The 27164-nt window shown below is 44.8% G+C and overlaps 13 protein-coding genes across 13 annotated transcripts; 6 read left to right on the top strand and 7 right to left on the bottom strand.

The window, feature by feature from the left end:
• Positions 1–277: 277 nt before the first annotated feature.
• On the bottom strand, positions 278–1782 carry I203_103617 (uncharacterized protein; the record flags this gene model as incomplete). The annotated part of the gene is made up of 9 exons (XM_019147584.1): positions 278–416; positions 480–593; positions 662–698; positions 761–938; positions 1033–1195; positions 1318–1398; positions 1501–1508; positions 1568–1649; positions 1739–1782. The coding sequence occupies 9 exons, from the start codon at positions 1780–1782 to the stop codon at positions 278–280; spliced, it is 846 nt and encodes a 281-aa protein (XP_019003249.1).
• Positions 1783–2116: 334 nt separating this feature from the next.
• On the bottom strand, positions 2117–4152 carry I203_103616 (uncharacterized protein; the record flags this gene model as incomplete). The annotated part of the gene is made up of 12 exons (XM_019147585.1): positions 2117–2158; positions 2222–2266; positions 2366–2534; positions 2681–2802; positions 2889–2960; positions 3059–3176; positions 3258–3291; positions 3407–3500; positions 3601–3711; positions 3789–3816; positions 3891–3955; positions 4045–4152. The coding sequence occupies 12 exons, from the start codon at positions 4150–4152 to the stop codon at positions 2117–2119; spliced, it is 1008 nt and encodes a 335-aa protein (XP_019003250.1).
• A 345-nt stretch (positions 4153–4497) lies between these two features.
• Positions 4498–4938, top strand: I203_103615 (uncharacterized protein; the record flags this gene model as incomplete). The annotated part of the gene is made up of 1 exon (XM_019147586.1): positions 4498–4938. One exon carries the CDS (start codon positions 4498–4500, stop codon positions 4936–4938), a length of 441 nt encoding a protein of 146 aa, XP_019003251.1.
• A 252-nt stretch (positions 4939–5190) lies between these two features.
• I203_103614 (uncharacterized protein) lies at positions 5191–7540 on the bottom strand (the record flags this gene model as incomplete). The annotated part of the gene is made up of 2 exons (XM_019147587.1): positions 5191–5873; positions 6028–7540. The coding sequence occupies 2 exons, from the start codon at positions 7538–7540 to the stop codon at positions 5191–5193; spliced, it is 2196 nt and encodes a 731-aa protein (XP_019003252.1).
• Positions 7541–8547: 1007 nt separating this feature from the next.
• I203_103613 (uncharacterized protein) lies at positions 8548–9734 on the top strand (the record flags this gene model as incomplete). Its single annotated transcript, XM_019147588.1, has 4 exons — positions 8548–8574; positions 8674–8879; positions 9024–9487; positions 9601–9734. 4 exons carry the CDS (start codon positions 8548–8550, stop codon positions 9732–9734), a joined length of 831 nt encoding a protein of 276 aa, XP_019003253.1.
• A 536-nt stretch (positions 9735–10270) lies between these two features.
• Positions 10271–12405, bottom strand: I203_103612 (uncharacterized protein; the record flags this gene model as incomplete). The annotated part of the gene is made up of 4 exons (XM_019147589.1): positions 10271–11359; positions 11435–11758; positions 11822–11850; positions 11916–12405. The coding sequence occupies 4 exons, from the start codon at positions 12403–12405 to the stop codon at positions 10271–10273; spliced, it is 1932 nt and encodes a 643-aa protein (XP_019003254.1).
• Positions 12406–13954: 1549 nt separating this feature from the next.
• Positions 13955–15405, top strand: I203_103611 (uncharacterized protein; the record flags this gene model as incomplete). The annotated part of the gene is made up of 3 exons (XM_065517356.1): positions 13955–13978; positions 14030–14053; positions 14131–15405. 3 exons carry the CDS (start codon positions 13955–13957, stop codon positions 15403–15405), a joined length of 1323 nt encoding a protein of 440 aa, XP_065374174.1.
• Positions 15406–16308: 903 nt separating this feature from the next.
• I203_103610 (uncharacterized protein) lies at positions 16309–16659 on the bottom strand (the record flags this gene model as incomplete). The annotated part of the gene is made up of 1 exon (XM_019147591.1): positions 16309–16659. The coding sequence occupies one exon, from the start codon at positions 16657–16659 to the stop codon at positions 16309–16311; it is 351 nt and encodes a 116-aa protein (XP_019003256.1).
• A 367-nt stretch (positions 16660–17026) lies between these two features.
• Positions 17027–18180, top strand: I203_103609 (pre-mRNA-splicing factor CWC24; the record flags this gene model as incomplete). Its single annotated transcript, XM_019147592.1, has 3 exons — positions 17027–17374; positions 17447–17841; positions 17961–18180. The coding sequence occupies 3 exons, from the start codon at positions 17027–17029 to the stop codon at positions 18178–18180; spliced, it is 963 nt and encodes a 320-aa protein (XP_019003257.1).
• Positions 18181–18402: 222 nt separating this feature from the next.
• I203_103608 (uncharacterized protein) lies at positions 18403–19607 on the bottom strand (the record flags this gene model as incomplete). The annotated part of the gene is made up of 6 exons (XM_019147593.1): positions 18403–18581; positions 18714–18790; positions 18866–18999; positions 19123–19198; positions 19336–19533; positions 19603–19607. The coding sequence occupies 6 exons, from the start codon at positions 19605–19607 to the stop codon at positions 18403–18405; spliced, it is 669 nt and encodes a 222-aa protein (XP_019003258.1).
• A 712-nt stretch (positions 19608–20319) lies between these two features.
• On the top strand, positions 20320–21085 carry I203_103607 (uncharacterized protein; the record flags this gene model as incomplete). Its single annotated transcript, XM_019147594.1, has 2 exons — positions 20320–20446; positions 20520–21085. 2 exons carry the CDS (start codon positions 20320–20322, stop codon positions 21083–21085), a joined length of 693 nt encoding a protein of 230 aa, XP_019003259.1.
• A 2050-nt stretch (positions 21086–23135) lies between these two features.
• Positions 23136–24849, top strand: I203_103606 (uncharacterized protein; the record flags this gene model as incomplete). The annotated part of the gene is made up of 4 exons (XM_019147595.1): positions 23136–23310; positions 23375–23559; positions 23624–23892; positions 23964–24849. 4 exons carry the CDS (start codon positions 23136–23138, stop codon positions 24847–24849), a joined length of 1515 nt encoding a protein of 504 aa, XP_019003260.1.
• A 343-nt stretch (positions 24850–25192) lies between these two features.
• I203_103605 (uncharacterized protein) lies at positions 25193–25678 on the bottom strand (the record flags this gene model as incomplete). The annotated part of the gene is made up of 3 exons (XM_019147596.1): positions 25193–25410; positions 25487–25517; positions 25631–25678. The coding sequence occupies 3 exons, from the start codon at positions 25676–25678 to the stop codon at positions 25193–25195; spliced, it is 297 nt and encodes a 98-aa protein (XP_019003261.1).
• Between the last annotated feature and the right edge of the window lie 1486 nt (positions 25679–27164).

Here is a 27164-nt window from a genome sequence, read left to right as displayed (position 1 = left end):
GAAAGATGAGTAAAAGCCGTAATTGGTAGAAACGAGAGCTGACGGTGTTTTTGTCAACATGGCCAGTGGGCATTGATACTACTACTACTGTATCGTATTTGATGGTGCACGGACCCAATCCATTCCATACCATCCAACAAAAGCCAACGGATGAAATAGCATCCGTCCATCCTTTGAGGGGTCTGTGCGCAAGACGGGTATTATGAGATTGAATTCATAGTAAGCATTCAAGTGATACATGTGGTAACACAACCTACAACAAGAATACGATATATGATCATCCTACAGAATGCATAGCATCCCACAACTGTTTCACTTCAGGCGTATCCTCCTTCAACCCAGTCGCACCCTCAACAGCGAGTGCTTCGCTGATATGTGATAAAGTGGTCGATCCACATAAGGGAGTTATATTCCATCTTTAATCGAAAATAAAAGCAAAGGTCAGCTCAGATAGAATGAGTATTTGTGGGTAGACGTACAATTGACACAACTTGTATACAGTTTGTTCAGGCGTCAAGCCATATACAGAGGCGAGATTGATCAGATGGGGATGTTGGAGGAGGGAAGGTGAACCGGTTAATGTCCAGAATGATCTGATAAATAAGTGCGTCGTAAATCAGTCAACAGTCAACAAGATCTCTGATATTGTTATTAGACTCACTGATATCGTATATCATTCTTCTGACAGATTTCCCACACTACGATAAGCAAAAGATCAAATCAGCTTTCACCACACGAAAAGGGGATTACGTTAACCTACCTGCCCAATCCCAACCATTCCCTTCGTACCACCTATTCTGAACCACCCCAACCTTCACCTCGACCCTCTCGATCAACCATGAGAGTAATATCGGATTGTAGATATTGGATATACCCAATTGACGGATCTTACCTTCTTTAACGAATGTTTCGAGAGTCTGATATGCACTGAGGGTTTGCTAATGGATCACATCAATCTCAATATCAACATCGAATCGACGATGAAGGGTGAGATAGAATGTCTGACATTGAATGGAATGAAGTCGAACTTACCTCTTTACTCCTTAAAGGAGAATGCAATACAACCGAATCCACATAATCCACTCCCAAATTCTTCAGAGAAGTCCCAAAGCTCTGTTTGACTTGATCGGGGATAGGTTGATTGGGATCGTAAGGGAGTGGTTGGGATTTATCTTGTCCGTCTAACGAAGTGAATCTGTTTCAATGACACAGCATCAACTAAATATTCACTTGGTGTTTATCCGATTATCAAACAAACATGATGTGATATGAATATTCAAAAGTTGAAAGTAGAGTACTTTGCGACTTTAGACTCACTTTGTCTGAATGAATATATCTTCCCTCTTCACTACACCTTGATCAATAACTTCTCTTAGTGCTTTGCCAACTAGATCTTCTCTATTATCGTCAATTCAGGTTATGATATCAGCTATCCCACTCGGACCAGCTACATGCCTTTATTCTGAATGGGATGGTGTAATGGTAGAGAATATGACGGACCTATAATGCTATACCGCATTCATACATAAGCTCCGCTCATACGGCACTTGGAATATACTCGACTCACCTTGGGTTGACAAGCTGTATCGACCCCTCTGAAACCAGCTTTGATAGCCTGTGTGACTAATTCAGTGGTGCGTTCTTTCTTCCTGTACTCATACAAGACGAATCAGTCATTAATCATCAGAATACTTATTTTAGGCACTACCTGTGCTAGAGGATTATGTAGATCACTCACCACGCCGTACCGTACATTATCTTAGGCATGATCATTCCTGTCATCTTGCCAAGTCTGATTCCAGTAGGTATCATGAAGCTGAAAAGAGTATATTTGCTATCATGCGTTGATGATCAGAAGAGAATCACAAGAAGATGACTGTCGGATTGTGGTGGAGTCGGAATCATCTCACCAGATCAGCGGACTTGAATGGTGGAGGTTAAATGACGTTGGAATGTGAGTCTACGTGCATTTATGGTTTGATGCTTGCGACAGGATGTTCATAATCCTCAGGCAGTTCGAGAGATACAAGAAGTCACTACCAGGTGGTATGCACTTTGGATCTGTGATGATAAATGCATTCATTCATTTCATCCTCATGCTACATATCATATCATATTACCAATGTCGTTTCTGTTTCTTCTGAGCATTATACGTTCTCTACAAATCCACAGCAAAAGTCAATCAGCATCCTGGCGAAAAGAGAAGGAGAGGACAACTTACGAAAGCTGCAATAGCAAAAGCTATGAATGCTAGTATACCGATACCCTGCAAGTCACACAGTCATATCAGCATGAAATTACTCAATGAGATGAGAATGGGAATGGGCATGACATGTTTGATAGGTGCGAGAGACCGATGACCCACTTTCAAGATGAACAAGAACCATCCAGCTGCTCCTCCCCCCGAGGAAGATTTGGGACTAGGTCTACCCATTCCGCTCCTTCCTTGACTCTTCGCGTCGGCCGCCAAGGGGACTTGATCTGTTCGATACTGAGGTCTTAGAGTCGCAGAGAATGTGTTTATTGCTACGATGCTGTGTGAGAACAAGGAGATCAGTACAAACTAGCAGCCAAGGACTCTTATTAAGTTTTACGGGTAAATAGGACTCCAACCAATTTCTCGGTTGTCGTAGGAGGTAAGGCATAAACAATTGGGAGTAGAGAGTAAGAATAAACTCACTCATGATTGTCCGATACATCACCTGTGGCAGCTGTGAATCCAATATATGGACTCTCCGGGAGATCTACCGGAGTTTCGAAACATAGTTTCCAATCGTTTACATATTTCGTCTGTAATTTGAGCTTAAAATTGGGGGAAAAGGACAAATACGCATATCAGGTTTATTTTTAAATACGACTCATCGTTACGGAAGAGTTAGATTACCCACTTGTAGAGTTTTTCCCTTTATATAAGTCAATCTAGCTTTAGTAGGTGTATCACCCTGTCTTCTGAAATTTTCCTAAATCAATCCAAATCCAAAATTCGTCCCAAAATCAGCGGGATCCGTTTCGCATGTTTGATGGTAGATGGCAGAAGGTAGGAGGAGAATAAATTTACGGAACATCCAGCCAGTTCATTAGCTTCATTATCATGATCATGATCGTATTTTGTCTTTCCGTCACCTAACATTGAGGTTATCCTTGGCCATTGGTATGAGTGACGTGAATTTGCGTAACTATCCGCATTGTCTCAGCATCTGTCTGCTTATACCACATGTAGGAAGGTGAAGGAGAGCCGAGTTAGATGGTTTACTGACGTATCGAAGAATATCCCTAAACCTGTGAAATAATCTGATAGAAAAAGGTATTACCCCAATTCAGCTTGATCTCATAAATTGCATACAAAAGTATGGTTCAAGAGGGATGAATGATCTAAAGCCGCATGCAGATGAGGGGTATCACTCACCCACACTACCAAATACCGGACCTTCCTGAGCTCTATCTTTAGTTATCCACATGGCGAAACCATCTCCAAACATATTATGTGCTTTTCCATCTACCTGTTGACATGAAAAGTAATATCAGTCAACATTGAAGCAGATTCCTCTTATCATCTCTTCGGTCTACCCAACTTGCGAGTTCAAGAAGATGATAACCTACCTTGAACTCCACATCGATCTGCCAATTCGATACGCTCAAAGGCATTCTCGACCATAACCAACCTTTCTCCGAGGGTCTATCTTGAGTTAGCCGAACATGTTTGTTGGTGTTCTACAGATACAGTATCATCATAAGCCACAGTAAGCTACACCATAAAATCCGATAGGGAACTGATACAAGCAACCCACGATGATCGCATTACCACCAAAATCCCACCTATCCCATTTGATCCATAATTTAGCAATTGATGAACAAAATTTTGATGAAAGCGAGACGGTCGGTAGACTTACCACCTATTCTGCAAGTCACTATCCACATAAGGAGCCGCCAGTGAGTGAGTCCTTAATGGAGTGGTCTGTGGGTCATGCAGCACGACAAGTCAGCTTGATTTCACCAAAATCACCACTACAAATTCCAATTATTCAATTTGACCTGCTGACATACCTTCTCGATCATCCCCGCTATACTGTCTTGACCGTCGTCTGCTGCGCATACCACACCCGATAGCAGGAGTGGTAGCAATATTGATAGTGTCGTTATGGGTCGTACCATTGTGGGCTGTGTCGTGGCTGTAGGCTATATGCAGAGAAGGCAAAGAGCAATCATCTTTGTTCTTCTTGTCTTTTGTCGCGTCCTCATCGTTCATCTCCATCTCCACGTTAACCTGATGTCACTGTAGACATAACAGCTGAATCACGTGACTTGAAGTCTCTCGAGCAGTCTCGATTCTTCAGATGGGGGTCCAGAAAGATGTTCGACTTTGACCATACCGACTACTTAGAATGCCAATAGCCAATAGCATATAGCACAGCTCGACAATAACAGCAGTCACGCGTAGTACAGAGTCTCAACAGACTCGAAACTGACATTGATGGCAAACAGTAAACTGGAAACACTATGTCAACCAAATCCATCGAGCTGTCCTACACCCTTCATCCCCCTTCATCAATCCCTCTTCCAACCGATTCCTCTTCCAACCCCATACCATCATCATCCACCACAAATTTCCCAGTACCTTCCGAGCCTAAACCCAGCTCAGAAGTAATTTTACCACCTAAGATCACTCAGACTATATCGCCCACTGCGAAATATTATGAATCCCTCACATACCAAATTCGCAATGTTCAGCAATCACTTAACGATACGTTGACAAAGTACAAAGACGCTGTAGGGGATTTGGAAAAGTCTAAAGAGGATTTCGGAAAGGTAGCTCATGGAATGGGAAGGGCAACGGTCATGAGTCTAGCTGTGAATGGAGACTTCAAAGATCAGAGGGAGGGATATCAGAAACAGGCCGGGGTGGATAGTGAAAGCGAAGAGGATAGCGAGAGTGATTAGCCATATATCACTATAGATCATTTAGGTGAGTTCTGCCATCGAATAACATCGTATCTCTGGTGGGTAGTCGTTGATGAGATGTGTGTCCTTATGATGCAGATTCGTTACATCCCTACATCCTTGTGTTATATATAGAAATATCATCGACATGTATCCATCATCAACTGCAAGCTACGAAACCAAATACCAAAACATACATACGAAAAGATCCAGATTCAAATCGGATGAACAACAAAACCTACTTCGTTCAATTTACCTTCTCTCTCTCAACCTATTGGCCCATTTCTTACCATCTCCCTTTGCATCGCTCGTGCTCATACCCATATCGTCCTCGCCTAGACCAAATCCTACACTTCCCTTACCTCTCAGACTGACTGCTCCAGCAGTTGCATCTGCTCCCTGTCTCTGTCTCGGCAAAACCGGTCTCTCATAAGGATGTCTCATACCAACACTTACATCCTCTCGAGGTTGATACCTGGGAGAAATCGAGGGAGCTTCTTCTACTTCAATAGGTGACGAAACAGCAGTAGATGGTTGGTTCAACCAATCAATTTGAAAAGGATTTGTATATCCCTTTTTCGTTATCGGTCGCTCACTACCCTCCCTCAAACTGCTGAATCCCGATGAAGCTGAAGAAGATATGGAAGGTTGATAAGTTGGTTTTGGTCGTGCAATCTCAACCTCGGTTGAAGGCTTCTTCAAAACTCCCTTTCTTTTATCGTCTCTACTGGCATCTTGTCTACTGGGCTTAGGTCGATCAATCGAAGAAGAGGAAGAAGAAGATTTACCGAGTAAATTGGATATTTCGCCATCTAACGAATGGCTCCTTTCTCTCTTTGGGGAAGATTGATAGGGGAGTAATGCAGCTGTGGGTATCTCATGAGTTGAGTGTGTCTTGGATGGTCGACGGGGGACCGGTGGGATTAAGAGTTTACCTAGGAAAGAGGAAAGGGGGTAATCAGTATTATGTCTAACGATATGAAGTGGAACTCGCCACTCCCATGAAATACTGATGATGCCCTTACACCGATCATGTATACGTTTCTTCATCCTCATAACTGATATTCAGATATGAAGCTCGATACTCACCTCGACTGGGTTCACCATTCCTACTCGACCATTTCTGATCATTCCCGTTGATCCCATTGATATTTCCATTGGCACTCCCATTTCCATTCCAATCATTATCATTTCGAGTACCATTCGCAAATCCCCATTGTGGCTGTTGCTGTTGTCCATGAAGTGGCCTCGGGATATCATTATGTGCTCCTATTCCCGCCCTATTCCCACTCCCCTCATTTGCTAATTCCATAGTGGCTTTCCTTTGCATCTCCGCTCTATTGAACTCTTCAATCTCCCTATTAGCCTGTAAAACTTTCATCTTCCTCTGATTCTCCAACTCCTCTTCCTGTTTCAATTGTTCATCCAATTTGATTTTCGCCTCTACGTATTTATGTTTGATAGCAGCTTTCTTCATGCTCGTATATGTTGAAAATACCGAATCTCTAAACCCCTTTTTCTTAGTCAAAGCTGATTTCAAACCTTGACCTGTTCCGGATGGGGTAGATGGACTGGGTCGGAAAGAAAATGCAGATTTCGGTTCAATACTTCTACTATATGTCTCATCATCATCACTATACTCATCTCTCCTTCTCCTTCTATCATCACGACGATATCGACGAGGAGGATCTCCACGTCTTCTACGTCGACGAGAAGGTCGAATCGTACCTTCATCACTATACTCCTCTGTCCAATAATCCTCATACGCATCACTATCACTATCATATCTCCCCCTTCCTCTCCCTCTTCGAGAGTTATGTCCAAAAGCCAATGCTTTGAAACGTTGATCATCTTTCATCTCTTTTTTTCTCTTTATCTCATTCTCCATCTCTTCCTTTTTTTTCTGCTGTCTCTCATTCCTCCTTCTCTGCTGATGTCTGAAGAACAACCAACTTCCCACGGACAACGCTAATATACCGCAGATGATCAAAGCTAATAGCTGCCACCACGATAAGTTTGTGGTGGCCACTGCCGAAGAAAGGATCGAACTTTCACTTTCACTTTCTTTTGAACTGTTTGTGCCTGATTTAGATACTGAGGACGATGAGGCTGATTTGTCGGAAGAAGAAGAAGAAGAGTGGATAGTGGTTGTTCGAGTAAATGATGTGGATGTGGATGAGGAGTTTGCATCACCTTCGGTTGAAGTTGCTGCATCATCATTTGCAGTTCTGGTATCACTGCTACTGCCGATTTCGAGATTTCCGACAATGGTGGGATTGGCAGATCTCGTAGTTCTGATTGACGGTGCAGTAGCTGCTGCAGCTGCGCGAGTGGTAGTGGGTTCAGGTGATAGGTCATTGAGGGTGGGATTAGCAGTTCGTCGGGTCGTGTTGGCGTTTGTGGCGGAGGTACGTGTAGGTGTGGATACGTCTAAAGTTATTTGACGTTTGGAGTTATCATTGATTTGACTCTGATCTATATATGGTCTTTGGTATTGCACTTCCTGTGAGGTAGTGGCACTAACACTAACGCTGACGCTGACGGCTGAATTTAATTCTATATTCGCTCGAATGGTTGATCGAAGATAGTTGAGGGGTGCCATCTATTCTCATCATGCGATGTGGCAGTGATTATGATCGACCGAAGGAAACTTGACTCATTGACAGGTATCAGATGTCTTAGCTAGATCGTCTCGGTGTTTTTGTTATCGGCTAAGTAGGTGTCGTGTTGTCTTTTTTATCTTCAATGAATGTCTTTCTTTCTGGTTGCTATGTCTTTTTGGAATTCCAAAAATAAATGGACTTCGAGTAAGCTATAGCAGCTTTTCTATGATTATACTTTTTATGTTTTATCAATGATACTAAGTAAAATCCACTAAAAATCGCTTAAGATCGACAATGTAGAAAGACCTACAGGTTGCATCAGGAGGGTATGTCACCCAAGATCCTCATTTGTGTCCTTTCCGTTAACTCATCTGTCACACAACATCAAGCTGCCTTTCATACGACTACGCGATGCAAAGCCCATTGTAAACCCCTTTTGCCGGTTCAAAACAAACTTCAGAATCTTCTTACAAGTATGGTACAGAGCGTCCTTTGGCTACTCAGGGGAACAGATCAATGGAAGTTTCGGACAAAGGAAGGTTATAGTGGTCTATTTCTAGCTTATCAATCATACGAATACTGTAAATCAATCATTGTATATAACGATCAACGTCATTTACCTTGGATGAAGGTCAAACCTTTGTTATGTTGCTTACAATGTCTTCGATCATCTGTTGACGTTGATGTTTGTACAAGCATACCTCACACTTGGATACCCTATCATATAACTCAGGCTCGAGCTCTCGGTGTAGATACGATACGACACTCAATAGGATGAATAACGGACTATACTAGATTTTATATTCATCTCATGTCTAATCGTCAAATATTGAACATTGACATAAAACTCGACCTCGACCTGATCATCTTCCAACATCAGTCGCCACTCTTCACTCACTCTAGAAGCTATCTTTTCCACAAGAGAATATTGTCATCCACTTTCGTTTCGGAGGAAATACTGTAGAACGGTGTATAAAACAGAAAAGATGGTAAGTCCCTATGCAGCATGCAAATGTTTACGAAATCTAGTATGGTATTTCTTGTCCTGAACCTGAACTACTGTAGCCTTGAGAATTGTATAGGAACGTTTGAGGGATTATACTAACCCACTCTTCTCACTCGTAATATGTAGCCTTTTCAATCACATCTACCCAAATTCAAATCCAAACACTCAAATGAAAAATCCCAACCCCTTCCCAAACCATTCCAACGTACATTGCACATAACCAACCTCCCACCAACGATCAAACCTTCGCACTTCAATTACATCCTCTCTCATCCTGTTCATTCTCAATCTTCAGGTCGGAGAGGGAAATATAAGGACACAGGGGTTAGTTTGTGAGTGATACAGGAAACGATTGGTCAATTGCCACATTCATCTCTTGTCCATTCTGTCTTTATACATTTACTCATGCTATTACCTGTGAGAGCTTCTTATTGAGCTGTACCTTCGTACTAACATAGATAAGTGGGTTGTATCAGGGTTCAGATCTATCATCTTCCTTCTCCCTCTCCTTCAATCAAGGCTAGACCATTGAACCGGTTGATAAGCGTATTTAAGAGGATAGTATGTGTTTCCGGGGGTGAAGAAGATGATGATACGGTAACGTGCGACACTTCAAGGAATAGTATCGCTAAATCCCTCGTTTCGGTACAAAGTCCAAATGCAAATTCAGCTTCAAATTCGACTTCCGGTGTAAATCGGCCTATATCTCCTGGTCAAACGTCAACCCGAAATTCCAGATCAGGGACCAGTGGAACTACCGCAAGTGAGGACGATGGAAGTAGAGTAGAAGAGCGTGAAGTGATCGATCAAAATACCAACCCAATCTCACCAGAACAAGATCATGTATTAATGAATATCACTCAGAACGTCAAAGACAACGAGGAGGAAGAAAAGGAGTTTAGAACGGTTGCTTGGATACATTTTAGGGATGAAGATCATCGTGAGTTGAATTTCAATCTCTTCATCTACTGATCTTCATGTGTCATGAATGAATAGTGACTGATTGATTCGATCTTCGCCACACTAACTGATAATCGAACGATTCATATTTAGTATATCGCGCCAAACAAGTTTTGAGATCTATAACTATCGATGGAAGACAAATCGTAGTCAAAACTGATAGGTTCGATGGTGGGATTATCAAGAGAATTTGGTCGGAAGGTTCTTCCAACAAAAAGTCAGAGTGAGGTTTCATTCAATTACATCATACCGTCGCATTTCGTCCCCGTTTGGTTTGATTTGGTCGTTCATATATATCATTACTTTTTGACTCGGTAATTGGTCCATGGTCAGCAACATCAGCATAATTCTTCCCATCATATTCTTTGATGCTCTAATTGTTCTACTGTCACATCATCACATATTGACCATGCATAATTGTAAGGTTGTTAGTAGCCGTAGGTTGTCAGATGACCATTCTTCATCATCGACGTAAAGCAGTCGTTAAATGATATGGTGGATTAAGGGATTTCGACTAATCACAACATATTTCATATTGGTTCGCATGGAGAGAATAACAGACACTTTATACTTGATTTATAAAATATACCACATGGGAGCTCGCACTTCTTCGTTCCGACATGCACTGATCAACGACATTCTCGAATTTGTTCTCCTATAAGTGACTCATACACCGCTCCCTTCTTCCTCGTACAATGTTATGCCTCGATCTGACCTTTCTCCATTATTCCTTGACATCTATCCATTGCTACCATACCTGGATCTAAGGGTCCACCTCATCCATCGCATTACTCAACCTCGATACAGCCTGGAAAATCAATCCCGCTCGCTGTTTTTCCAAACTACTAACAACCGGTTGAGGCGGCTGGGCAGGTTGGTTCTGCGATTGTGAAGGAGTACCAGGTTGTGATGGTGTACCATTTCCATTCGAATTCGATCCATCCTTTCCATCCCCATTCCCATTCTCTGTAACATTATTGGTATTATTGGTACTACCCAGAGAAGTTGTAGGTCTGATTATATCTTGAGCTTTCTTATCCAACACTGCAAATATCTCTCTTATACTTGCTCTCCATGAGTCCCATACGACCCCTACGATATGTTGTTCGATAGCTTCTGATAAGCCCGTACCGGATAATCTCGCTCCGTGAATAGTGATTTGCGCGGATGATCCAACAGTCGACGAGATGATAGGTGGATAAGGGAAAGTGAGGATGGTGGTCGTTCGTGATAATAGGGCTAATTGAGGTAAGGTCTGTTGAGGCGATGATGAGCATGAAGGGCATACATGCAACGAATGGAATAATCTTAGTGATCTTGCCAAAGGAGCGAATACACCTAATGTCAGAGGAGTATTGGAACCAGGTTTAGGATCGAGGGTATGCTGAGTGAGAAGAGATAGAATATGAGGAACGAGTTGTCGATGATTGCATCCCGAATGGACTGGAGTTGAGTAATCAGGTATTTGTAATCCGGTTGAATCGTTGTTGGTATTGTTCGGATCATTGTTATCTCCATCATCTTGCATATGCGTCAGATTTAATAACGCAAGATGAGGATCCATTTCGTGTTGATCTCCCTGTCCATCTCCACCATGTTCACCTTCTACCGCTCCTTCACCTTGTCCACCACCATTGTTCTCGTTCAAAGAGAAGATGGCATCACGAAGAGCTGAGGTGGTATGTTGATCCATATCTGAGTTGGGGAACGTGTTGTCTCCGCCAGAAGGGAAATCATCGTTGTTGTAGTGGACTTGGGGTTCGGGTGGTGGTGGTGCAGTAAATGGTAAATTATGTACGAAACTTGCTAGGGGGAGATCGGCAAGATATCCATCGATAGCAATGGATTCGAGCTGCTCATAAGAACCAGTCAATTATATGAGCTGTCGGCCCGAATTTATGAAGCGGGTGGTTATAGGGTAGCTCACCATCTGATCATCCGACATGGTCTGCATTTCCTCACCCTCTTCTTCACCTGTCAATCCCATATCCATTGCCATACCCATAGCCATCTTCATATCCATCGCTTCTGATCCGAACGTACTAAGGCTTTCTCTCGCTCCCAGCTTTCTCTTCTTCCCTCCATGACTAGGTGCACTATGAGTCATACCGTGTTGCTGCATCGGGTCGAGATTATGATGTGAGTTCTTCTGGTCTTTAGGCACGGTCCGTCGACGTTGTCGTGGTGCATAGTTGCAGTTCCATCCACCCGCAGCGCATCGCGTACATGATGGTCTATCACCGGAGCATTTCTAAGAAGGGATATCAGCGTGTTTTAAATTTAGTGAGGAAACATTGAAATGAGGTCGACTCACTTGCTTGGCAGCGTGACACAGATCACAAGCTGGAGTGAATCGCATAGCATCATCAGCACGTTTACTCATACTATTCATGGGTTATACCACTCACCTTTCCTTATACTTGGTGGTCTACCAAAAGAGTTTGATCTCTGATTATCAAAATCGCTCAGATCATTCTCCCTAGGATCGAACTCATTGGGTGTACCTATATTGCCCAATCCAAGGTCTAATTCCGGTTCACCTTCCATCCCCAGATTGTGATCGTGATGATGCATGTGCGAGCCATCATCTACCGCGACGGGTATCTCTAACCCATGTACGTCGACATCCACGTTGAGGTCATTGGTGGGATCGCCGTGATGGTGTTGATGGTGAGGATCTTCTTTGACATGATGATGATGTTGTGAGAAGTCGGGTTGCTGTAAAGCATGGTGGAAATGATGTTGATGAGGTTGATGTTGATCATCCAATGATACCACCCCCACTCCTACTCCTCCATCATCCAATGAACCCAGATGGGCTGAAGCGGCTGCGACTGCTGATGCCAAAGCATCGTTATCGGCCTGCTGCTGTGCTGTCTGGAGTGATTGGTCATCCATCGTTGAGTTGATGGGTGGGTGGTTGTTTGGGTTGTTCGGTCTGGTTGTTTACCTGGACGTGTCAAGTGGAGGGGATGGCAATGTCAGATTAGATACCAGACGATTGATGATGGCTCGGCGTTACAGATGACAAGAGAAAGAGGCATCTGATAACGATGAAGCACTCGGCAATAACAGCGGGGAATGATTTGTGGTGGTTTATATCTCAATCCACTTCTTCCTTATTGGAATTCTCAACTTGGATCATCAACCCCGAAAGGCCGGAGGTGTGGCGATGCACCAAATACCCCTCAGAGACAGTTGACAACAGAACTCTGCACTCACCAGATGGATCTTCGAGCGGAAAACAGGGTGTGTGATATATGTGACGTGGTGATGCAGAGGCAAAGAGGATGATGGGAGATGAGTTGTTGTCGTCACCATGAGTGGTGGCGAGGGCGACGTTGGGAAAAAGCTGCTGAGGGCGTTGGTTTACAGATGCATACGCCACCGCGCACTTTAGGAGATAACTTCCTCATTCAGTAAGTCAGGAATGGCGCTCGGCATTATCGGCGTTTGCTCCTGTGGCACGTGTCGCGGCTATCATGGTTAACCATAGCGAAGCGTGGGGTTTTTGTAAATGGCCTTACACTCCAAGAGATCGTGAGAAGGAGTGCGTGGGGGGGACAAGAGAGTTTGCGGCAGGACTTATGATCGAAAGTCAGCTGAATCATTAGTTTGCCAAATTTAGCATCCATGTTGTAGATGCGCTGGGGCCTCACATCGACATCTAACAACTTTGCAGCACAAGCCGGCCGCCGGCGACCGAGCGAGTCGGCTTGGGGAGAACTAACCTGACGACCTCGTAGACTGTAAAACGGGCTGGACCTGTTCGCACAACCGGCACTCAACAAAAGACAAAGGGATATTGTACAGACGTACGAGGTTGTTGACAATCAATTATTGGTACCCGGACAAACCACACATGATTCGTCGAATTGATACGTACTTCTTGAACAGCATTTCAAGTCTTCTGAACGGCCCCATAGCACAATGTCATCGCCAATAACTCCCTGATCCGGTTGAGGTTGTATAGAGCCGGAGAGGAGGTTCCAGTTCATGTGATCATGGACACGGGAGCGATCGCAGTGCTAGCCGTTTGGCAGCAAGGCATATAGGAGAGAAGAGATCACAAGTCACGGTGCATCGACACCCACCCAATCGCTTTCGCAAGCTGGAAGTAGCTCTGGCCTCACAGTCGACCTAGGATATGCTAAGTACAAGGGATACTATAACTCGACTTCTGACCTTTACGTTTTCCAAGGGTGAGTATTCCCCCACGAATTACATGCTGAGTTCTGTAGGATCCGTTTCGGCGCACCACCATATGGGTCGCTGCGATTCACGAGCCCAGAGGTACCAGAAGTGAACCGGACCAGCACTCAACCCGCAACGTCGTATGGACTGACCTGCGTTGTCATTTTGTTGGCCCTGGGGACCGGTGATGCTTTCACAAACGAGACCGGCGCTTCGGAAGACAGCTTGTTTCTCAACGTGCAAGCTCCAAGTAATGCAACAGGTCTTCCGGTGTTTGGTGAGTAAAATGTGACTTGATATGACAGCAAGAGAGATTGACATCACGTAGTCTGAATTCACGGCGGCGGCTATGGTGCCGGCAATGGCCACGTTGACTTCAGCCCCTTACTCAAGACAAATGACAATGGGTTCATCGGCGTTGCCATCCAGTATCGACTGGGCACTTTTGGCTTCTTGGCTGGAGATGAAGTCAATCGCTTCGGATCTCTCAATGCGGGCCTTCAGGATCAGCAGCTCGCTTTGTACTGGGTACAGCAGTACATCCATCTCTTCGGAGGCGATCCGTCCAGAGTAACCATCGGCGGCGAATCAGCAGGCGGCGGGAGCGTCATGCTGCAGTCCATGGCGTACGGAGGGTCGCTCGGTACCCAGTTGTTCAACAACGTCTTCGCGTCGAGTCCGTATCTCCCACAGCAGTATGATTACCGCGCCTTTGTACCAGAGCAAGCATATTACGCGTTCGCCCAAGCGGCAGGCTGTCTTACAGGTCCTTACGGCAATACCAATCAATCCGTCTTTGCCTGTCTTCAAGCCGGAGATAGCGCGACACTCATCAACGCATCCGCATCCGTCAGTGAAGAAGGTGTTTATGGCACATGGGCTTTCGTCCCCGTAACCGGACCTGCAGGATCCTTCGTGCAGGAGTTACCTAGTCAGCAGCTACTTCAAGCCAAAGTCAATGGCAAAGTCGTCCTCTCCGGGAACAACGCCAACGAGGGATACCCATTCGTTCCCAAGGGTGTCACTACAGAAGACGAAGCCATCGCCTATCTCAAACTACTGTTCCCATTCTTCTCCGAAGACAACCTCAACACCGTTCTGGCCGCTTATAAGTACGATACTGGACCCAACGCGACACTCTATGCGACAGCAGGTGACAGCGGTGACACTGCGAACGACATCAGCTCGGTCGCGTCTGGTCCACAACAGCAAATCGCTCAGACCTACAGCGAAACGACCTTCGTATGTCCGTCATACTGGCTCGCTGAAGCATTCATCGCTTCCGGAGGAGCAGGTTACAAGTACCAGTTCTCCGTTCCTCCCGCTACACATGGTGCGGATGTCGCAGCATACTTTGGGAACGGATACACGAGCGATTTCTCTCAGGCCTTTCAAACTGCTCTAGGCACCTTGATCATCGACAACAAGCCCAGTATCCCCAGTCAAGTCGCCAACGGTCTCTCAACCAGCAATACAAGCTTCAACCCCGCCAGCGATTGGCCAGTCTTTTCGATGCAAAGCGAGCTCATGATCGACCTCAACACAACCTGCACGGACTTTGTCACTAGTGCGGCAGGTGTCCCGACGTGTCAAGGTGCCGATAATCTCAATGAGATCAGGGAAGTCGATGCGTACAGCTGGGAGGGAGGCAGGGGAGCGAGGTGCGAGCTTTGGCGATCATTGTACCAAGTCGTTCCCGAATAATGTCAAGAAAAAGGGTCCTCTGTCCTTGCAGAGCAAAAGTTGCGGGATACTGTTCTAAGGCTTGCATTATTATGAGAGATTTGACTAATGTCTGATGTATTTGACTTCCGTGATTTCCTTCTCATGGAAGTCCGTACGGACAGTCGGTGCTTGCCACTGATATCTGTGGACCGTGAGTTGTGAGCTTGAGTCAGCAAAGGAAGTGGCATCAGTGCAGACTATTGAATTAGGATGCAGCCTTTCTCCCCCTGCAGGACGAAGTCATTGCTTACCGCGCGGTAGTTCGTGGTACGATGTATGTATGATGCTGTTCATGAGTTACGAGGCTAACTCGTTCAGACTTGGAGGCAGGAGGCTCCGAAACCTTATATATACCTTCTGAATTTGGTCGCAAGCGAGCACTGTCTGTGATAGGACGAGCGGTGTACACTGAATAAGATACGATAAGTAGTAGCGATAAATTAATTCAACATTCAAAAATGCATGAAGGGACGAAACAGACAATGCGAAGGTGATCGTCAGACAGATAAAGCTAGACAATGGTAGCTAGGGATGCTGCGAAGCGAAGTCCACACAATGAATGGCATCTCAACCGCTAATCTTCCCTGTGTTTCTCTCGGCTCGTTGCTTCGATTATTATATGATCAGATAGCGGTAGCAATATATCGGCATGGACCAATTGTGAGAGGAAGTTTTGCTTGACCATTAAAGTAGGAGACCCAATCTTTGTTTGAAATGTAGTCATGAGATTTGCGTGCCCGATCTCGAATATCCCGAATGATGACGCTGGTACTATTCCATGTCGGCAAAAGGGGATTATATCCGATAATGAGGTTCGTGTCCGACCGTTATAGACTGGCTGTGGTCTGATTAGGAGCGGAATGGAATCGAGGGTAGAGTCACTTATTTATGTCCTTGACCAGGTTTCAAAGTGATGGAGTGATCTTCCCCACTATCAAGGATCTTTTGAGTGTTCTCGGGAGTTTCCGTTAACAGATACCAACCTTCTGAATTATAAAATGCATCTTGTCCTTCTGGTGTTCGTACCGGTGCAGTAGATGACAAGATCTCTAGTACTTGTTCGTGCGGAATGCATTTGTGGGTCTTGCCATCTGGTGAGAATAGGGGTGCACCTGGTAGATTGGTATCTGAATTTGGATTTGACTTTGGGTTCGAGTCTGCCATGGCGGCTTGTGCAAGAAGAAGGATGGCGACGAGGTAGAATAATGAGTATGTGAGTGATCCAGGAATCATTCTTGAGTGATGATTCAAGTACTGGTCAAGTTAATGATGATGACCCCTGCCGTGGAGAGTATTCATAGCATTTAAACAGCTCGCATATGATGTTGCATGGATTACGTGGGTACAGGGATACGAGGCATTTGGGCAACATTGCTGAGTCAGCGTGGGAAAGTACAAAGTTGCCACTCAACTGATCATCCTGCGAGATAAATGTAAGACTTACTTCCATCGTCAACCTGGATGATTTCATCGATTGCTTTCTTCATCTACATTCCATCATATCCGTATCCTCACTCAAGTACAGATAAACAACGCAGAAGGAAAAGAGCAGCCGAGCGCTCATTGCATCTCAAATAGAATCAGTATTCTCACTCTCATCATGGCATCACCCCTCGTTCAATTCAAGAAAGGTCCTTCCCGTCGACCCGTCCAATCCCGAAAGAGATCTGCATCACCCACGGCAGACTCTAGTCTACCTTCCTCTTCTACCTCGGTGGTACGTCCGGAGAAGAAGAACATATCCAATCCTTTGGTCCAAGGGACCAAGAGACGGCGCGATGTGAATGGGGAAAACCACGACGAGGGATTAGGGCTGGATGATTTGGATTATAGGGCTGATGAGGGATTGACCAGAAGGGCGGACGAGCTGGCGACGAGAGCAAATGATTGGGATCTTGAGCAGGACGGTGGAGAAGTGCTGAAAGAGAAGAAGTTGAAATTGAATGAGGTGAGTCTGATCCACGTCTCGACTGGCAACATGGGTGAGAACGACTCAAAGCTGACTAATACCAATTTTCAGGATGGTGATCTAGACGTAGATGACGGACTATATCGAGGATCCTCCAATTACTTACCCACAATCAACAAAACTCGTGAAACGCTGAATGCCAAGATGAAGACTGGACCTATCAAAGCTACGTCCCATGTACGTACCATCACACTGATGGATTATCAACCGGACGTATGTAAAGACTATAAAGAAACTGGATTTTGTGGTTATGGAGATTCTTGTAAATTCTTACATGATAGAGGCGATTATCTGGCGGGTTGGCAGATGGATAATCTACCTGAAGGTCAACAACAGGTTATAGAAGAAGAGGATGAAGAAGAGGAAGTTCCTTTTGCATGTCTAATCTGTAGACAACCGTTTACGAATCCGGTGGTGACGAAATGTGGACATTATTTCTGCATGAGGTGAGTTATATTATGTTCCTTCTGCCTTGCTTCTAGTTTCATCTTCTCCTTGTCTATTGTCAATGATGGTATAGTGACTACGCGAGCATATACTGACTTGGATTTTTCGACTCTTGTAGTTGCGCAACCAAACGATTCATCAAATCACCCAAATGTTATGCCTGCGGTGCACCCACTTCAGGTATATTCAATACTGCCGATAAGATCCTGGCGAAGATGGAAGCAAGGAACAAAGCGAAGAGAGAAGCTAAAGGAATCGTAGATGAGGAAGCAGATGATGATGGTGGGATCGAAATTGGTGGTGGGAGTGGTAGCGAAGAGGAACAAGAGGAAGATTAGTGTTGTAGTCGTTACGTATGTACATCAGAGATGTTATTGTTGTATCATTGTCACCACGTTTACCAGATACATGGAACAGTATCAAATGAAAAAATGCAAAGAGATGCCATAAGAATGTAGTGATGCTGGATATATACTGTACAAATGCGTGTTACTCTAATCACTAAGCCTTCCGTCCATTTCACATGACTGAGGTGCTCCATCCTCCGATGTCACTTCATCCTAATAATCATCATCGTCACCTCCGTTGAACAATCCATTCCTGATACCGACTTTCCCTTTCCTCGCTCTTCCACCACTACGTCTATCCTCATCATCTGAATAATCATCATCGTCCTTCTTGGTCGGTACGAGTGTAGAAGAAAGGTTTGAGGCGAGACTCAGATCCGAGGGTAACACACCTATAGTTGAGGTAATCGCATAAGTCAGCCTACTCGTAGATGATCAGTCACATCCTAGTAATGTAGAGATGCCGAAGAGCCTCGTTGAAGGAAAAGTTGACTGGATAGAATAGGATATAAAGAAAGATTTACCAGATTGTTTCAACCTGAACTCCAACACTTTCGAGGTAAAATGATCTGAGTCACCCAGTTCCTCAAATCCTATCAACCTGCAAAAGAGGAGCAGAAAGGTAAATGAGCTTCAGTAGACTGGGCAATGAAGACGAAGATAAATTTTCACTCACCTATCTACAGCTCGTCCATCTACAAAACAGATCACACATGGTAAGACCTGTACTGCCATCTTTGTCACTAGGAATGGAACGTCCGAGACGGAAGCTCGAAGGAATAGAGTGTGCGGATGCGATGGTGCTAGGTCCTATACAGACAATCAGTATCAACCAGTATCAATCAGAGAGGCTACAGTATTCGGTCGTGATGGAACAAGTGCAATTCCAAAGGGCATAGTCGACGATAGACCATAGGTAGATATGTTACTTACGGATAATTTCTGGTCCATTATCTTACACCTTGAAAAATCGTTATGGAAGAAATGTAACAAGCAATAGCGTTCTTTCCTACATTTGATCAAATCTTCAGTTCCAAGCACTATCTTTCTCATAAAGAGATTTCATATTGTATAACAGTGCGATCAAGACCTTTTCTGCTGTGTACCCTTCTGACTTTCTGTTAGGGATAATTGACTCGAACTCACGACATCCTCTCAATCAACGATTTCTCATCGTTAAAAGTGATCACCCGTCCATTGTCGCTTTCCTTCAAGTCTCTCACTTGCTTGATCTCCCTCTTTAAAGCCTCTATACGTCTCTCTCGGTCTGATGCAAGGTCAAATCCCGCATCTTCGAGGGAATCGAGGAGCTCGGAGTCGGACAGTGTAGGTGAAGGTGGTGCGCTGTGATATCGAAGGAAAGGGTTTATCAGCAAGTTGCGTATGTGGGTAAAGAAAGTCGAGGAATCTCACCTCATATTTTCTAGGTCTTGAAGTCTTCCTTCAAGTCCAGGTGGGTATCAAGTCAAGGGATACTGATAGATGGATTTTGTGAGATAGATGGGCTGTTTTAACGAAAACGCGTCCGAGCGCGAGAGGACGATCAAGTAATGTCCTCATTCCATCGGAGAATGTGGCATCTCCATCCCTTTGGTGGCAGACAGTCGGAATCATCTGCTAGTGAAGTTATTGTAACGTATCGTTGCGTCGAGTCATTGCGTTTGAGATATGTCCAGTTGCAGTCAGGTCCAATCTCATACCCGTAAGCAAATCTTGACACCCTTTATGCTCTTGTGTAGCAGGTGAAGTTCCTTTGATCGTAGGTGAAGTGTGACAATTACCTACCTTTGGTACCGAAACCTAGTACCATCCCAGCTGTCTGGTACTTTGGTTTAGATTTACATATAAACAATTCCATATAGCCTCCCCTGATCTAATATCACCTTCTCTCTGCCCAAAAGTTAAAAGCAAAAACTCAAAAAAGACAACTCATAAGTATAATAATCGATTCCTTAGTGATCGCTAAGATAATCAATTCCGACAGCAATTGGGTACCAAAGCCCGTTGAAATCTGTTTCCCAGTAGCATTTCATTTGTCACATATACCATAACAAATACAAACCGCCTAATCATTCTCGAAAATATATATTTGGTACCTCCACAACTTTGAATAAGAACCGTAGATCAACAATGCCACCTTACCTCCGACTCGCTCGACAAGACGCTTCGTCTAGCACTTCCACCTCCACTGACACAAGCGCAGGTGCGACAGGCAACGATCAATCATTCATGGACAAGTATTCCAAGGAAATATACAGTAAGTTTTCGACAGACAATCTCGTCACAGCATCAGGCATTCGTTTGCTGATAAGGTTTACTGCGATCGGTAGTTGGTCTAGCAGTATTGGGAGTACTGATTCTCTCATACTTCCTATGGGCAGGAACGTCTCATCGATTATCCTTTCCTCCATTCAGCCAGAAAAGGTGTATGGACTGTAAGAAAGGTATTTCGAAGGATAAGACAGAGGATGAAGATTACTTCAAGAATGACCAAGAGAACAAAAAGGGATGGGTGTGTAAGGAATGTCAGGAAAAGAGAGAGGAGAAGATGTTGGACAGAGAGCTGAAGGATGGTGAAGAAGGCAAACGAGCTAAAACAAAGAAGGATGATCATAATAAAAAGAAGACGAATAAGAATAAAGCTGCAAGCAGCAAGAAGGAGGTGGTGGATAGTGATGATTCTTCTGATGATTCCGAAGAAGATGATAATGTGGAGAAGCGAGTGGTGAGGAAAAGTGTGGTTGTAGATAAGAGAAAGAGTCGACCACCTCCTATAAGTAAGAGACGGGAAGAGGAGAGTGAGGTGGAGTACGTGACTGATTCAGAAGATGAGGACACGAGTGATGAAGAGATTGAGAGGGAGAGGAGAAAAGAGAAAGACAGAAGACGAAGATAGAGAGAATAAAAAAGATAAATTCATACATAATTACTAGTGCTTGAAAAATACGTGTATCATTCTGGTACCAGATCTATGGTGAAAATACCCGCCTAAGTCGAGTCAAGTAAGAAACAGCTGCTCAGACATCCACTCTTTGTCTTCCCTTTTGATGCAGCTGGCCACATAATTCCTCACCATCCAGTATCGTCTAGCACGGACTCAGATGAACATAAACATTTGATCGGTTTCGGGTGGTATGTACGAGATCTCTAAACACCAGAATGAGACCGTATCACTCTCCTTCCTCTCAATGGATAATGTTGAAACGCGTTTGCAACCAAAAACATGTTTGTAAATGTACGACTGACAAAGGATTGAAGTATTTGGTATGCTGACTGACCGAGGCAGTCGACTGTTGTGAATCAAAATGTATGTGATATATATATGTACATACACGGGTTTTTTCTGGAACAGACCTATTTCACAAATCAGAGGACAACTCGATTTCAGTAAACCCAAAAAATCAGAATATATGTGGACAACTTGCTCAAAATTCAAACGACAAAGAGAAGAGATATTCTAATTAGTAAAATGTCCGAGCAATCTAATGAGAGCCAAGATTCCTTCGACAAATTCAGCAGCACCTATGTCTGTGAGTTATTCCGCCGCCACAAGCATCCGGTACATCGTTCATTCAATGCTGATCGGTTCGAACCCTCTTACTACGTGTAGGGTATATCGTAGTAGGAGTAATAGTGTTCTGCATCCTCTTACTCCTCTTACATCTCCTCAGACTTCAAAAGCGTGGTCAGGTCTCGCTATGGGGATGTCGTAGATACACGAGATGTTATGGTTGTAAGAAGCGTTCAGAGGAGTGGTCAGGGTGTGAGGCAGGTTCGGTGATGTGTTTTCGAGTGAAAAGATGGTATTGCACGAGGAAGGAATGTATAGCAGATGTTGGATCCCAAAGGAGGAAGGGAAGGGAGATAGTATAGGATTCATTTTAATAACGTATAACCATGAAAGAGATCTGCAGACAATTGCACCTCCGGATCCATGCTTGACCCAATATGTGAAATCCTGCCCCTCATTCCCCGTATATTCTGTCAGATAGTCCTTCTGGGGCTTTCAGCTCCGGAAGTCCTTCTTAGGATCTGCATGTTGGATTTACCGTACTCATTTACTGTGACACAGTTGCAGTAAACTTACTTTGGCGATCAATTCCGATGATTCAGACGCTTCGCAGCCCGCAATTCCAAACCTTCACCACCGATCATCTCGGATTACAGTGCTTTGTTACTGGTTCTCGCGTTCTAAGCGGTTGTCCCGCAATCTGGGAAACGACAGGCACAGTCGACCTGACTTACGTATGACCAGCAGAGATATTATGTCTCATGCCGAGGTGTTCTTGCTTTCCTGTCAATTTCCCAATCTGGACAAATGAAGGTCATCCATCTACTGAAATTGAGTTGAGCGACGCGTCTGGGACGGATGTAAGATCACTTGGGTACCCGCGGAGTTTATGCTTACGAGACATTGATCATGGGGTGAAGCATGTTCCACGGGAGTTGTAGTGGCTATAAGGAGACCTGATTTGTAAGCGATCCGGTCCGACAACCGCACCTCTCCCTAGACTTGGTCAGGAACACATGTCAAAGTCCATTGGGTGGAATCGTGACGTTACCGCCGGTGGACACGGCAGACGACCACGATCGAACGCGCTAAAAACATGGTCCCGGCGGTTCAGGGATGTGCCTGTGGTGTCTGGATGTTTCGCTTGTTTTTGCTGGGGCAGTGGGGACATCCATAGGGCTCTTCTGGGGGTTCGATGACAGCACGATGTGATCGTAATGAAAAAGGGTTCTCGTTCATATCGGACTACATCGGATGGTAAGACCGGACGTCTCCCAAGAGGAAAAAAGAGAAAGTGAAAAGACCGATCATGTATATACAGTTGAGAAAGGGATATAAACACCAGAACCAGAAAAGTTTCCCCCCCTTTCCCATCACCACTTATCACTCTCATACAGTTTTTACAATATTTTGAATTTAGTAGTCATACTACAGAATGGAGGAAATCAAACCTGAACGGACTCACAGTCACGACTCTATCGTGAAGCCTGCTGACAACAATGTCGAGGCTCTTCGAGGCGAGAAGGACGAGCGAAGAATCGCGATCGAAAAGAAATTGGTCAGGAAATTAGATATGAGATGTTCTTTATTCGTACTTATTTACATCATGAGTGAGTCATTTTGATATTCTCGACTAGCATCAGAAAGCTCAATTCAGTCATTACTTCACAATAGATTATCTCGACAGAAACAACATCGCTTCCGCCAAAGCAAAAGGTCTTACCAGAGATCTTAACCTGAATGCCACTCAGTATTCCACATGTCTTTCCATCTTATATGTTGGTTATATTCTCATGCAAATCCCCTCAAACATGATCATCAACAAGATTAGCCGACCCTCGTGGTACATTGGTATTGCCGTAAGTCATGTTGCACTACTTCCATCGTGGCCACAATATACTGAACAATCTTTCTCACCTGTAGATGTTGATTTGGGGCGCTATCTCCACCTGTTCCGGTGTTGTCACCTCCTTCGGAGGTATGCTTGCCATCAGGTTCACTCTCGGTTTCGTTGAAGCGGCGTTCCTTCCCGGAGCTTTGCTCATTCTTTCCAAATGGTACACCCGAAGAGAGCTCACGCTTCGAAATGCTATCCTGTTCGGTGGTAACTTGATCTCAAATGCCTTCGCTGCGCTCATCGCTGCCGGTGTCTTGTCAAACATGGAAGGTGTTCTTGGACACGCTGCCTGGAGGTGAGTCAGGATATTTCTGGATGGTACCGACGGCGCGAATGTGCTGACAGCGTCTGAGTTGGGAATTGCAGATGGATGTTCTGGATCGAAGGTGCTGCCACCATGCTCATTGCCCTCGCCGCTTTCTTCATCCTTCCTGATCTTCCTACCAACACCCGAGGCTTCACCGAGGAAGAACTCGAAGTCGCGCAACTCCGTCTTTTGGAAGACGTAGGAGAGGCCGATCAAGATTCCGCTGAAGAAGGTGTCTTCTCTGGATTAATCATGGCTGTGAAGGACGTCAAGATCTACGTCATGATGTTCGCTCTTACCGCCTATGTCGTTGGTCTTTCCTTCAACGCTTTCTTCCCTTCTCTCACTGGTACTCTTGGATTCAGCTACATCCCTACTTTGTTGATGTCCTCTCCTCCTTGGGTGTTCTCAACCATCGTGTCTATGATCAACGCCTGGCACGCCGATAGAACTCAAGAGAAATTCTGGCACATCGTCGTACCCATGTGTTTCGGTTTAATCGGGTTCATCATCTGTATGGCTACCCACAACACTGCTGCCCGATACATCGCGTTGTTCCTCCAAGCTTCATCTTACGCCGGATTCATCGTATTCTACTCCTGGATCTCTTCTTCCTTCCCTCGTCCCCCGGCCAAGCGTGCTGTTGCGATCGCGATGGTCAATGCATTTTCGCAACTTGGTAACATCGCCGGATCATACGTATGGAAACTCGACTCAAACGGGTACAGAAAGGCCTATGGTATTGTCACTGCCATGTTCGGTGTGGCCATCGTCCTCTGCTTCGTATTCAGACTTATCCTCATCAACCTCAACAAGAAACTCGAAGCTGGTGAACAAGCTTGGGAGACTAGGGCTGACGTTGCTGATAAGGGTAACAAGCTCGAGCACATTGAGAAAGGTGACGAGGCTTTGGACATGAAGAGGGGTTTCAGATACCTTATCTAGGTGGAAATTACATACTATTTCCGATTCTTTATATTTGCTATATGCATTCTATATGACATTCTCACATCTGGTCGTGACTGATAGCATGAGAGAGACAACGGATACTGCAGAACTAGGTAGTCAATGGCCAACAGAAAGGAAGGCACGGTTCGCATCGGTTTCCAGCCTACAAGTCTGTGTGTGGCGGCGCTATCTTCGCGATCTAACAATACAAAAACGATGAAATCAACTGCGGACATCTATGCATAGATTAGTCAGACTCATGCGCAAATTGAAAGTATGCACCACTACTAGTTACGGAGAAAGTCGGGCAGTGGAGCTCGACATCTGTCTGGGTAATCGCTCAAACCTGATCTGTCGAGCCCTCCTTTGCAGACGATTCTTGAGAATCGCTGGCTCTGAGATGGTCATTCATGGCCTCGATACTGGCTAACTCCGCTTCCAATCGCTCGTTGTCGCTTTGCAGTGCCGTTTCTTGTGATGAAAGTTTCGAGATCTTCGTCTTCAGTTCTCGTATATGAGCTGCCTCCCGTCTTCTTCTTTCCCGAGCCCAAATGTTATCTTTTTGAACCAGAATATTGCAGTTCGTCAGAATGTACCTGGACAACAGACTCTTAGAAGGCGAATCTGTACTTACTCTTTTCGCTCTTTATAGCTAGAGCCGTTTGCTAAAAGACAGAGAGGATCAGTATGTACTAGATGCCATTTTCATCGTCCAATCGCAGCCCGGCCGCGGGTGAACTGTGTTCCACGATATTGAAGGTCGAGTTTATTGACTTACGTCTGAAGACGAAGCTGTGTGACCCGTGGAAGATTGCTTAGAACTCATTATGCGTTATCAAGAAAACTGGGATGAATGGATAAGATTTGACGGCGATGGTTGGAAGACACTGTAATGACTACAGAAATGTTGAGCTGAGCTCAAGTTTCTTTGATATGTGTAAAACTTGAAATGCAGTCCAACGCATTCTCAAGCTCCGAAATTTGAGTCATATTCATAGCGACTTTTCATCTATATGACAGGGCTTTTTTTTTTTTTTTTTTTTGATTATTGTCTCGATTCTGTCAAAGGATGATTCAAGCTCCCCTCTCGTTTCTCCATCCAGCTTCTCATCAACTAGCCATAGCTTCTGGCCCCTTTCTTCTCAGTGAGCTGAAAAGGTTCCCCCGTACATATTCTCCCTTACACTGTACGGTCTCGAACCTATTCTCAGCATCCCTCAGCTTTCCTGAATCCCTTATGCTCCTCTACAAAGGTAAGATTCGGTTTCTTTACACGAAAAGATCTTGATCTCCAGGGCAAAGTCGTCCATTCCGGTCTTTGCGATATTGTATCCTCAGAGATCGGAGTGTGGTTGATGAAGCCTGTACATCTAGAGTACCAATAATAGGGGGTGTAGCAGCTCCGTAAACAAATTGGAAGTTCCGCGTGAGATCGGTCGATCAATCGCTTGTCTGTTTTCTTGTATTTCCACGCGATGCGAAAAGAGGAGGTCATTGGTGATTCTGACTCGTTAAATTGCCTGAGATAGTGAGCTTAGAGGATTGTTTATCTTCATCAACTACGACACAACGGGAACAACTCAGGAGTGAACCTCAAAGGAGGCTTCAGGAGTTATTCCGGATGGTGTACAAGTTCAAGATTTCGTTGAACAACGAGATATGCCGTAGCATGAGAGATGATTCTATCAAGTTACCGCATGACTGTGGCAGATCTCGAGCGATCTTTCGTGCATGCACACTATGTCTGTCATTTGTCAATCTACTACTGTACATCCTTATTGGACCTTTGCATGTAAGGTGCGGAAGCTCTCTGAGTGTATGCGACGATGGCATTCTCTTGGATGGTCAATTAGACCTCACCATCGTCAATCTCTTCTTGGTTGTCACCTTGAGACTCTTGAAGAGTTTGCAATTGAGCCAGCAATCCCGCTGTCTCAGCTCGAGCTTCGGCCAATTGTCTTGTCAGCTCCTCATTTGCGCCTTGATAGTATCTTTCAAGACCTTCCAGGTGTTCCACTCGGCTTTCCTTACTTGAGATTGACGCTTACAGCGTATCCCTTCTATTATTGGATCGTGCGGCCGCGGCTCTATCTATGTACAGTATAGCAAAAATGCAAAATGTGGGGTAAACATAAGCAACCTGTCAATCTGTCTGTCCTATCGTCAATACTGTACTAGTACGATAGTACTGTACTACTGCTGTGGGGCATGGATAGCCTCATCGATCAAGGAAGTTTGTCACTCACTCCTTGCTCGTCGCTCTTCAGCGGACATAGCCTGCATCAACGATCGATCAGCACAGTAATCGAAAT

This window comes from Kwoniella mangroviensis, assembly GCF_000507465.2.
Source record: "Kwoniella mangroviensis CBS 8507 chromosome 1 map unlocalized Ctg01, whole genome shotgun sequence".
Lineage (NCBI taxonomy): Eukaryota > Fungi > Basidiomycota > Tremellomycetes > Tremellales > Cryptococcaceae > Kwoniella > Kwoniella mangrovensis.
The sequence above is the reverse complement of the archived record's forward strand: the minus strand, read 5'-3'. Positions and strand labels throughout refer to the sequence as shown.